This window comes from Alligator sinensis, unplaced genomic scaffold (assembly GCF_000455745.1).
Source record: "Alligator sinensis unplaced genomic scaffold, ASM45574v1 scaffold59_3, whole genome shotgun sequence".
NCBI classification, from domain to species: domain Eukaryota; kingdom Metazoa; phylum Chordata; order Crocodylia; family Alligatoridae; genus Alligator; species Alligator sinensis.
In genome coordinates this window covers 361,742-374,133 of record NW_005842856.1, presented here as the reverse complement: position 1 = coordinate 374,133, position 12,392 = coordinate 361,742, and the positions used below count along the sequence as shown (strand labels likewise).

At 42.0% G+C, this 12,392-nt stretch overlaps 1 protein-coding gene across 5 annotated transcripts in view; it reads left to right on the top strand.

The window, feature by feature from the left end:
• Window positions 1-207: 207 nt before the first annotated feature.
• PLIN2 (perilipin 2) overlaps window positions 208-12,392 on the top strand; it is a 16,772-nt gene continuing 4,587 nt past the window's right edge. The window contains exons 1-10 of one of the 5 annotated variants that reach the window (XM_025191746.1): window positions 210-363; window positions 472-611; window positions 1,823-1,920; window positions 2,282-2,335; window positions 2,431-2,626; window positions 3,404-3,486; window positions 5,237-5,522; window positions 5,841-6,019; window positions 7,320-7,454; window positions 8,818-9,108. In XM_025191746.1, the coding sequence (XP_025047531.1) occupies window positions 2,306-2,335; window positions 2,431-2,626; window positions 3,404-3,486; window positions 5,237-5,522; window positions 5,841-6,019; window positions 7,320-7,454; window positions 8,818-9,108 (1,200 nt within the window). In that variant the 5' untranslated portion in view covers window positions 210-363; window positions 472-611; window positions 1,823-1,920; window positions 2,282-2,305. Of the gene's footprint in view, window positions 364-471; window positions 612-1,822; window positions 1,921-1,989; window positions 2,041-2,281; window positions 2,336-2,430; window positions 2,627-3,403; window positions 3,487-5,236; window positions 5,523-5,840; window positions 6,020-7,319; window positions 7,455-8,817; window positions 10,004-12,392 lie in introns of those variants that run through there. The other 4 variants (XM_025191745.1, XM_025191743.1, XM_025191748.1 and 1 more) reach the window with 4 other exon arrangements.

Here is a 12,392-nt window from a genome sequence, read left to right as displayed (position 1 = left end):
GGTGGAACCTTTTATTAGGCCAACTAGGAAATAGCAATAGTTCACCCCTTGCTCTCTCTCTTTCAGTCTCGCTATTTTCTAGTTGGTCTAACAAAACCTCTCCACCAAGAGTTTTAGAGGTCTGTATGGAGATGATGACATGAATAGAAATAAATGCACCTGCCAGCTCTCAGCTCCAGCCCAGCTGCTGGAAGTCTCGTAAGGCTGCTGGAGCGACTGGGAGGAGAGGAGGCAGAGCGGAGCGGCAGGACTCTCGCGAGAGGAGGCAGGCTGGGAGCCCGCTGTGCATAAAGAGCCGGGCCGAGCGGGACGACGGTGGCCGGGCGCAGCAGCGTAGAGCGGGACCGTAGCGGGCTTCTCTGGGTGAGTGCGACCGGGCGCGGTGCTCTGCCCCGTGCCCTTTGCGGGACAGCGGCTGCCTTTGGCAGGGGAAGCTCCTTTTTCTCCATCCCTAGTGTCTGTGCCCCTCAGGCCCTCGGATCCTCTTCCCTGCCTTGCCCTTCGTGTCCTCCGGAGCTCCCTATGTCCGGGCTGGGAGCAATCGGGTGTCCCTGCCGCCCTTGATAAGTGTCCTCTGTCAGCCCTAAGGGCCTGCGATAGCTTCTGGCAAGGTGAGACCTCTTTTCAGTTCACTGGGGTAGCGAGGGGATGACCCACTAAGGGTATGTGCTAGGGACAGCTAGAAGCAAGGGATGAAATCCACAAACTGGAAAACCCCTGGGGCTGGCAAGGGGGCTTTGGCCCTCCTGCTTGTAGGAGGAAAGGCGCTGGCTTGTGTTCCGTTTGGAGGAACCTGCAAAACAAACTTTGCTTACTTACTTCCCTGTTTGGGGGCTGTTGCTTTCCCCACACCTGTAGGCCAGACTCCAGCACATCTTAAATTGTGCTTCCTTTGCACAGCCTTGCCATCCAAGTGTTTCAGTTGTGTTCTAGGCAGATGATTTGGAAAGGAGTCTGGGATAAAATTGCTGTGTAAAATCACTGGTGCTTTGGCCCTACCTGTTGTGAAATCTTATTTTAAACTCTTTTGTTTTAAACATGCCTTTGTTTAAACTCTGCAGCTGGGGAAAAATAGGTGAATTTCTTCATGTTTCTTTGCGTAACTGGCTGATATGATAAAAATCAGCGTAGAGGCTTGAAGCAGCAATAGAGCAAACAATGCCATAGAAAAACTAAGTTCTCTAAATGATGTTGAATGTCTCAGTCCCCATGTTCAGCTTCAAACACTCCACAGATAAACGTGTGCCTGAACCCATAAACAGAAGAGATACCCAAAAGGAGAACTTTGCCTGTGGTCTATACTGCTATTATTGTAGTGAATAGTATATAGAAAATTGCCTGTCAGACACTGTCAAAGCAGCAATAACAAACTGCTTCAGAGTCTTCTCCCTACCCTGACCCTGCAGAGCCCCTCTGTAGAAGAGATGGGTGGGTCCCAGGGTGTTAAGCACTGGGAGGAAATGGCACTTGTCTTCACGACAGATATCTGCCTCTCTGCAAACTTGTTTAAGCCTTTACATCTTAATGATTGGGGGAGTGGCAGGCAGGAATACTTCATACTACTGTACAGTTGATATACTTATCCTACTGAAACATGTCTAGGAAGTCACTTCTGCAAGCTAAGTGTACTTGCATGTACCTCACTTCAAACTCTCACAAATATACAGGATTGGGCCCATAATGTATGGACTCGTAACTGTGTTAAGACCATCTTCCATTGCATTAATCAGCTGAAAAACCTTGTCCATTTCAAACTGTTGGTCAAAAGTGGTTGTAGGTACTACATTTACCTTTGTTTCCTTATTGTCGGCTGGCTTGGCAGAGAGAACTATTTAGCCAGCCTATGGAAGACTGTCCCATACAGTGAAATGGACAACACAAAATAACTGATTGTCAGATGCCTCTTGCTGAGCTTGTAGGGTAAATAAAGATTACTATTCTTGAAGATAAACTGTTTCTCTGATTTTTGGTTTTTAGTGCCTGCATTATTGTTCCCTGAATGGGTAATTGCTGCGTACTGTAGGAAAAACTAGACTGCAGGTATATAAATTGTTACAATATAACCCATTTCATAAACAGAATGCAGATGTCAATCCTGCTTGTGAAGAATTAAAGTTTTTTAAGGTGGCTTGCTTAACAGCTCTCCAGAAGGGAGATCCTTGGCTTAAAACATTAGTATCTGTGTATAGATTAAGTTGAAGGACAGTGTGGCTAGTGAGGACCTATTACATTTTTTTTTCTTTTGACTTTTGGTTTTTTTTTTTTTTTTTAAATCTTGTAGGCTGTGCAAGACTCGGGACCAAAAATGGTATTGGTTGCAAGTGATCCACAACAGGTATGCAAGAATGAACAGTCTAGTCTTTCATGTATAACCAAGAAGGCTGTTAATTAACTGAGAAAGCTGTAAACTGTGTCCCTCTTTTTATGCAGAATGTTGTATCTAGGGTTGTTAGCCTTCCCTTGGTGAGTACCACCTATGATATGGTATCTTCTGCCTATGCCAACACAAAAGATAAGCACCCCTACCTGAAGACTGTATGTGAGATGGCAGAGAAAGGAGTAAAGACAATAACTGCAGTGGCCCTGACAAGTGCTATGCCAATCATCCAGAAACTGGAGCCACAAAGTAAGGCATGGCTGTGTGTGTCAGTAGGGGGTGGTTTTGTTAAAGCTGATGAATTAGGTGTGTGTTCAGGAGGGAGTGGGGATGAAGGGGTAATGTTAGAATCTGGGGGCAATGTGAAAGGGATGTTTGTTACTGTAATGTGTGTCAGCTCTAGCTGTAACAATTGAGCAATAGTCTTTGCTTGGTGCTGTAACACTTCTCAAGTTGTGATCAGGTGTGTGTATGTGCATGTGTTGTTTTTTGGGGGGGGGGGTTGGGGTTTTTTTTTTTAATGGGTTCTTGATAAATAAAGGCTGAAGTTGAGTCTTAATCTTTAAGATTAAACTTGCTCTTAAGAATCTATGAGTAAGTAGCCTTTTGTTCAGCTCCATTTCCTAGCCTTTCACCCACTTCTCAGCTCTGTGTCATACTTGCCTTTTAACCTACTTTGGAGTACAGCCTGGAACTTCAGATTAACCAATCATGTTTCATGGCTGCTTGTACTGGTTCTAGCTAGGATGCGATGTCACATGAACTGGCAAATGGCCAGGAGGCATTTGGCCTGTTCTGAAGGTCACTTGATTATTCATAAATAGTTCTTCACTTGCAAAATCCTTAAATACTGCTCTTAGAGCTTGGGCTGTTCATTATAGGGCTGCCTAAAGATTGCTTTAAAAGGGAGAAACTTAAAAGTTGCTCCCTATGATAACAGAAGTTATTAACTTCTATCCTTTTTTATTTTATTTTTTTATATTGCCCTTGTAATGTTCATCATTCTTGACTCTTTTTTTTTTTTAGTTATGGTTGCCAACAACTATGCATGCCTGGGACTGGACAGAATTGAGGAGAGGCTGCCAATGCTGTATGAGCCAACTGTCAAAGTAGGTTTAACTGCTACATTTTAAATTTCAAGGGGAACAAATCCCAAGGATCCAATTGTTCTCGGAGCAGCATGGCCTACAAAAAAAACCCGGCAAGTGTAGGAAGCTTGGAACAGTGGCTGTGCGCTGGTTTTTCTACCTTTCAGAAATCACTTCAATGCCTGACCCCCACCACCCATCCCCCCCTATGTGTTGAGTAGCCCTGGCTTAAAATAGAGTTAGTGACTGTTCTTGGCACCTTGTTTTAAAACAAGAGAATTTAAGCTTGTGTCCCTCCTCACTTATATTGATGGCTTTTACTAGGCCCTGAAAATTTAAGCACTTTTAAACAACTACATCTGAAACGAAAATGAATTGCATTCACCTTTCGGTCGCTTGTTGGACCTTGAAATGAAAACTGACTAGAGCAAACTACTATAGAGAGAGCCATGCAAAAAATGTTTTATTTCTGCCCACCAAACTGGAAAGTGTTGAATTGCCTTTCTCTATTTATGTAGTAGTTTGAACAGCAGAACTCCAGCTCCAACTTGTAAGACATGCTCTAGTGAGGTTAGATTAATCTTCTAGCAACTTGGCGAAGTGGGAAGGCTGGTTTTCATACGCTTGCTACCATGTAATCAGCATAAAATTGCTGGTGCATCAACTTCCTGCTTGAACAAATGCACTGTAATTTCTCTGAGAGCCTTTTACATAAGAAGGCTCTAATGTCCCCTTGACTTTTTGGCAAGGTGGACAAAGACTCCAAGTTCTTCCTTCAAACCAGTGAAGCCAATCTCCTCTCATGAGTAGGAGTGAAGTGGAAAAGCAGTGAAGGTGTCTTGTTACAGCTCCAAAGACTAGAGTTCATGCTTCTCTTGGGATTTGTGCCAAAGGCTACCCACTATTAACCCAGCTGTAAATGGTATTTGATTTCTTTTTATTTATTTATTTATTTATTTTTCATGCTGGGTGGTTTAAAGGTAGAGCCTTTGGCTAAACAGACATATATCTTAAGTGTACCACCCCAGTGGGGCATTGGCTTGGGTAGACTTCCAAGTTGACCAAGTTTTTTGAGAAATTAATCGCTTCTGAAAGAATTAGGAAGCTGCTCGGTGGCCTGCTTTGCTTTAGTTTCAGACGCTACTTACTGCTCCGGTCATTGTGGAATTGATGTAGAAAAAACTCTAGCAGCATCCTGTATGGAGCTGTCAATGAGCCACTTAACTAGACTTTGTAAGCACTTGTCCTAAGATGATTCACATTCCCTCTACCTAATCAGCCTTCCAAACAGTAACAGTGTCCTAATTTAAAAAAAAAAAAAAACCACAACAAAAAATCTGCTTAATTGACCTAGGGTTAAAGAACTTGACCTTTTCTGATCAACACTTTAGGGATCATCTAGGGCCATAGTACCTGGCCTTCTAAAATTAGGGCTTCTGTAAAGTATCGTGGGCTGTGTACGTAGAATGTAGTCTGAAATTTTAAGTCTTGACTTTGTAATTTATTTTTTGAGTGGTAACCTTGGGGGAGAGATGGCAACATAGGAGTAGTAACAGTGGAGTTGCAAGGCTACAAATCTCTTGCTTAAACAGGAATTACTAATTCATTTTGCAGTAGCTTTAGGCTTATACATGCTACATGAAAGCAACGTTTGTTTTATTTATTTATTTATTTTTTCTTCTTCTTCATTACTAATTTGGTGTGTCTGTGTGTCTTGGATTCTGTTGTTCTCCAGCAAGTACAGTCTATCAAATTTAATTCTTCTTTGCAGGTGGTTGCCAATGCTAAGGGTGTAGTTGTTGGAGCAAAAGATGCTGTAATGACTACTGTGACTGGTGCCAAGGATACTGTTGCTCACACTGTTACTGGAGTTGTGGGCAAGACAAAAGGAGCTGTGCATGACAGTGTGGAAATGACCAAGTCTGTTGTCAATGGGAGCATTAATACCGTCCTGGGAAGCCGTGTGGTGCAAATAATGAGCAGCGGGGTGGATGGTGCACTGAGCAGGTCAGAGACTCTTGTAGACCAGTATCTTCCACTTACTGAAGAGGAGCTAGGTAAGACAAGTTCAGTGCTTGATAAAGCAACCAGAGGGAGGATTGGGGTGGACAGGCAAGCAGAGTCACTATTATCTCTGCTTTACCAAGAGGGTGTCCTTCATGTCTAAGCTTAAGGATGTAGCTTGAAATTCATGGAAGAAAGTGGCTGGTGCAGGATGAAGAAGTGGGCTTTGATTCTCTACAGATCCATGCTAGGTCTGCCTTCTGGTCTTTTTTTAGTAACTGGACAGCTAAGCAACTCTTCTTAAGTTTGGGTTAAACTCTGTGTGTGCGCGCGCGCGCTCTCTCTCTCTCTCTCTCTCTCTCTCGCAAAAGAAGTGACAAAGGTTGAAGGATTTGAAGCTGGAGTTCAAAAGCCAAGCCACTACGTTAGACTAGGTTCCCTGTCTTCTAAGGTCCGTGCACGTGCCTACCAACAGGCCTTAAGCAAAGTTAAAGATGTTAAACGCAGGAGCCAAGAGACCATTTCACAGCTTAATAACATGGTTGGTCTGGTAAGTTTTTAAATCTCTTATTTGGTGTTTAAATTTTTATGTTGCTGCTGGAAGAGTGGTTTTTAATATAGTCCCTACTTAAGACAACTTGCCAAAGATGGGTGGAAAAACAAATTTTTTAACAGTTATCTCCTACTGCCCCCCAGCCCCACCACCTTAAGCATATAAGAGGTCTTATGCCTTTAAGAGGGGAGCTTGTCTTAATACCCAACTTTTTTTAGGTATTTTTTTAAGTGAGATTTTTTTGGTTTCCTGACCAAAACTACTGCTGTGGGTGATATGGCCTTGTTTAACATCTTCCCCAACTTTTTAAAGGGCTAGCTTACCCAGAACTTCAAGACCATTTATTCACTTAAGGAATGCATTGCAATTCTATTGGCAAAGGAGGTCAAGAATCCTCCTTTACTAATAGAATTGAGTAGGGTTCTTCTTATATAATCTTGCTGGGACTAACTGTGGTTGGCTTTAAATACTTTGAGTGCTCTTGTATTCAGTAACATTACTATTGTTACTGAATAAGTTCTATGCCTCCCTAAGAAGAAGACGACTTATGTCTAGACTTTTATCCCTACGTGCTATTTCTAATTGTCGTGGTAAACACACGCAGCAAACTTTAGGTCAGGTCAGCAGAAGCTTGGTTTATTAGAGAATGCATTCTGGACAGACTCACACACAATTGGAGAATTGTGAAGAGGCCTGACCCCGTACAACAGGTGAGGCGAGTTCATATAGAAAATATGACATCATAAGTATAGCAACGACATATACCAATCAGCATTTGCCATGACTTTGTTAGTAATGCGCATGTCTTCAATTTATTTTTGTTAGCATCAATTTATCTTTGTTAGCAGATTTTAAGGGTCTTCTGACTTGTAACCTCAGGGGTTACTTCCCTTTTTGGGCTGACTCAGCAGGCTAGTTTGTGGTTACTTTTGTGCTAAGTTTTTGTTTTTTACTAGATGTGGACAGGATGGTTCCAGTCTGTTAGTCTGGCAGTTTTGGGTCATGTCCTTTTGACTTTTCCATAGCCTAAGCTGAATATATGTTTTGCACCTTTTACACATAACGGAGATTCAACTCCATTTTTCCCTTCTTCCATATAATGCTTCTTGGTGGCAAGCTAGAAAGGAAGATAAAGACATCTCTTGTAGACCTAACCAAAACAAAACAAAAACAACTAAACAACCCTTCTCCTTCAAGTTAATTACCAAGGAGAACCAAAAATTAGTGGAAGTACTAGACAGTACTTGTATGCAACTGAAACCTGCTTCAAAACTTTGTTTCATTGGTTGTGTTCTAGGTGGAGTATGCCAGAAAGAACATGAATAGCGCCAGTCAGAAACTTCATGATGCCCAGAAAATGCTATATCAGTCTTGGCTAGAATGGAAGAGAAACACAGGCCAAAATGATGGTGATGAATCGCATAGTGTTGAGGTAAATACAAATGTACAGAATAGCTGTTTTAGCCTGTATGAAGGGAAAAACAGACTAAGCAACCTCTGGGACCAAAAGTATGATGGAGCACCTTCTAAAGCAACCTGTGCTTCTTGGAGTCCATGCATGCAGGGCATCTTAATGCATCCTGCCTATGGATGGGTATGCCATAAGCCATAATGTTCACTGAAGTGAAGGATGGCTATAGGCACCATGTAAGTCAATTGGCTAAAGACTGTTTTCAAAGCCCAAACAACTAGCTAAACTAGATTCAAATTGTTTAGAACGAGTACCCAGGTAACAATGCTGGGAGGACATGTCCTATCAGAGTGCCATCTTTTAGCTTCCGCATCCAGTAGAGGCTGCCATAACTCCTGCAGTCGGTCACCAGCATAATGCCTCTTACAACAGTAAAGTATATTGGTCCCTTGACCTAATAAGTGCTCCAGGACTGACCTGTAGGCTGTAGATCTTTGGGAGAAGTGAGACTGCTATCTCATGCTAGGTTAAGTGCTGGACTGCCTGCCATGAAGCATTCCAAACTCTGTTCTCGATGCTAACTGTCTTGGCTTTGCCAAGCAAGTTGCCATACCTTTCTTGAATATGACAACTCCTCTTTTACTCCTGCCCCCCCCCCCCCCCCCAAAAAAAAAATTACTGCTAGAAATTGCAGTGCACATTATATGTTAAAAAAAAAACAAAAAAACCCCAAACCAGCTGCTACCTGTGGGAGTGGAGAGGGGAGTGAAAGTAATTTCTGTGCCTCACAATAAGCAGGCTGCTGCTGCTGCTACTCAGCAATTTATTACAAGGAAAGATTTTTGCTGTTTTGGGGGGTTTATTTTTATTCTGCCTTTCAAAAACGCAATATGTGCATTTATTGCAAAGATGCATACATCTTTGTATGCGAGAAAACATGATAACTTAAGGAGGACTAAAGAACTCTTTCCAATCCTCTGCTGTCTTCTGTTCCATCCCACCACTTTAACTAGCTGGGGCTGAAATGCTGTTGTATTGGGAGTTTGACTTTTCTTAAACTGGAAGCTTCAAATGCATTTCACACTTGAGTAGAAAGTGAATTTTGTGCTTGTACAACATCTTGGTTAAATCAGATCTAGAACAGAGCTAGACCTAGCATATGCATAAGTAGACCTTGGAAAACTAGGTGAGTTCTTGAAAATAAGGCCCTTTAAACTCCACCCCCCAGCCAAAATCTGAAGTCATCTGTCTCTGAAACTAAAGCCCTAATTCAGATTTTTAATCCCTTGATTTCATTCTGGTGATGGATTTTTATCATAGTAATTCTGCTCTCTGGCTAAATTCAAGATGATGGATTGCTATTATGCACTTTTTTTTTCCCCAGCACATTGAGTCACGCACACTAGCTATTGCACAGAGCCTGACTCAGCAGCTCCAGACCACCTGCCTCATGCTCATGTCAAGCATACAGGGGTTGCCACAGAACATCCAGGATCAGGCCCACCATATTGGGGTGATGGCAAATGACATCTACAGAAGCTTCCATTCTACTTCCTCTTTCCATGAAATCTCTGATAACATCCTTGCCACAAGCAAAGAACAACTGAAGAAAATGAAGGAGTCTCTGGATGGTGTAATGGATTATCTAGTTAACAACACACCACTCAACTGGCTGGTAGGTCCCTTTTACCCACAACTGGCTGGGTCTCAGCATGCTGAGCACAAGGGTGAGGGGGAGAAAAATGCCAGCCAGGAAGACAAACAGCCTGAAACCAGCACAGATTAAATTTGTAGTAAGTGTACTCTGCAGTCTGACCAAACAAGGTGACTTGACTACTGTAGCAGTCGGGTCATTGGTTGGAGCAAAACCAACAAGGTAGATTAGACTAAAGCACTGAACTCTCTCTTGCTAACCCCAGGAAAGGATCTTTGCTTGGAGATGGACTTTGCTGTCCTGGGATAACAGTGCCTCATGCAAACAGTACAAGCCTTGAAGCTTGTAAGCTTCTGCTCTTTACGGTAGACAAGATGCCTTGTTTAGCTATTTGGTTAAGAAGCCTTATACTGACTGATGGTGAAAGTACAAAGTTAACCTAAATATAACTTGTGAAATAGTCTATGATCTGTGCAGGAGAAAAGCCAAATAAACCATTTTTAATAGAGTCCCAGCTGCTATCCATACATGGGAGTTTTGTCAGACTTGTTAGAACAAGTACAGATTGAGCGCTGATCTTTTATGATTTTTGATTTGGACACTTGTCTTTTAAAGAACTAGGTAGCTGTGTAGGTCACAAGATATTAATGTCTTATTGAGGATTTACTACTTGTTCAGGTCTGAGGGGCTTCTAATTTGGTCAGCCAGAGTTACTTCAATGCTGTGACCGTTTTCATTCTTCTTTGTGCCATGCTACCTTGATGGAGAAGTAAATATCCATTACAAAATGGTAGAAATCAGATTCATGCTGTTTTGTACCATGGTGCCTAGTCCCTATGTGTCTTGTAGTGCCTCCTTGACCTTGTTTGTAACACTAATTTTTTGTATGTTAGTAATAAATGCTTCAGCAGCCAAAGTCTGTCTCATTTTGAATGGTGTAAAAAGGCAACTCGGGCATTTTTAGCACTCTAAACCGTATGACTCCCTGCCTTGCTTGAACTAGGTCTAGCAGGAGGCAGGCCTGAAATGCAAATCAAGTAGACACAAACTGCTGGTCTACCAATTTGTGCCACAAGTGCAATCTCTCTATAGATGGGTCAGATGTTGCTGCTGCATTTGTTTCCTCTCCTAGAGTTCTCATTCACCCTTCACACTTAGTTTTTACTGTGTTTTGTCCATGCTTATTTGCCTTGGTGAAATGCCAGACTATGGGGAATAACTATTCTGCGGTGTTTGAGATTAGTGGGAACAAGAGGATCTAGACACTAGTATGTCCTGCCTGCACTGTAGGCAGGACACGCATTAGAAGCTGCATGCATAAAATACATCATGCCTTGGCTGACCTCTCCTGTTGATCTGTACTTGGCTTTACTAGTGTCAAATACATTCAGAAATCAAAATATTTTGCTGTCTGGGTGGGGACGCCCCTCTGAACTTGGCCTCATGCAATCTATCTGCTCATTTTCCACTAAGGTAAGTAATGAGCAGCATGTTAGTTTCCTTTTACAATGGATTGCAGGCTCCAGTATTGCAGCATCACTAGTCTGTTTCCAAACAGGCCACCAGATAGTCAAAATCAAATATGTGCATTTTCAGCATTGTACATGCATTCCAACTCATTGTTACTACCTGGCCAGCAGAGCCTGTCTAAGTTTATTTTTAAACTAGTCAGGTTCTGGAAAATATCCTGTCTTAAGTAAACCATTTCTGAAGGATTATAAATAATGGCTTTGGGGCCATGCTTCAGAATACTTTCAAGCTGGAAACCAAAAGGCTATTAATCTTGCACTGAACATAGGGGTACAGGTGTTGGAAGACACCTGCACACTCTAAGACTCTTGGGACTTTCAGGGGGATTCTTGCAACCACATTCTGGAGTACCTGCTACTTGAAATGTGGCAGATTGTCCCTGAATCTATGATGTCCCAGAGCTTGAATGTCTTATTTGACCTGGTACTAAAAACAGCTTGAAGAGTTCTGTCCTGGAGTGCTTACAAAAATGTAAGCACGTCAGTGGAGTGCTAGTTGACTGCCTCCTTTTGAGCTGTCAATATGAGTCTAGTATGCTTGCCTTCTGGCATTTTGGTGCACCTTCTATTCAGCATCACCAAGTAGGAGCTGTTTTCTGAGCCCAAGCAGCTGTGTGACCAGCTGAGTTGATCTGACATTCAAGGAAGATAAGACTCTGCTCTAGGGTCTCCTCATAAGGTCTCCTTTCCTGAGTGAGGAAAAGAGAAGTCCAATTCTCCTATGGCTGGGAAACTGTCCATAGGAGATAAGTGTATGGATTTTTTACCCTGCCTTCTCTCCCTGCACATGTTAAACTTAATGCACAGAATATAACACACAAGCTCAGAACTTGAAGTACAAGGCTAAAGGATAGCAGTTAAGTCAACCACAGTTCACTTGGTCAGATTTTTTTTTTTTTTTTACTCTTCCATGACTACTTTTATAAGGCCCTTCCCCAAGCAGGCCCACTTGTGCTGTATCTTGTGACACTTAAGACTAGTGCTCCCACATCTGCTTTCCTTTGGCTTTCACTCCTTTTGACTACAGAGAAATAACAGAGCAGTTTCCCAGGATGTTCACAACAGGAGAAATAGGAACTGATCAGAATGTTTTTTGACAATATTGCTTTCTACTTGAAACCTCTGAGTTTATATTGTGAATCATGTTCTAGGTGTCTTTACATTAAAGTGTTAATATTGAACATCCCAGGATGCCCTAGCATTCTTGTTGACAATCGCTGGTCTGAGCAAAAGGATCTTAACTTCTAAGTATTATCTACATGGGACAACTAATGCACCACAGATTTCACTCAGTCGGTGTATCTTGTTTTGTCTTAAAAAAAAAAAAAAAAAAAAAAAAAAAAAGTTGCTCCAACACTCTACAATAACTATTTCTTTCTTTCTTAGCATACTTGCATAATTAAAACAAGCAACGTTCTTGTTGCTACAAAAACAAAAAACTCTTCAATTTTATCTTTGGCTTGAAATGAAAATATGAGACTCTTCAAAAATCACTTTAAACACAGTGGCAGAAGGTGGTTAATTCCTGTCTCTTTTTGACAGGACTATGCTGGTACATTTTAAGATTGTAGAAATGCAGGGGTAGGCAACGTTTTTTGGCTGGAGTGCCGAAAAAACCACAATGTCTACCTTGGAAGGTGCCAGAGTGCCGGCATGCCAGAAAAACAAAAGGGGGAGGGGACGTGTACATGGCAGGATGCACTGCATCTTAGTATATTTCATAAGCATAAATGTTGCCTTCGTTGTGTATTCCTTTTTTGTTGAGCATGTTGCAAT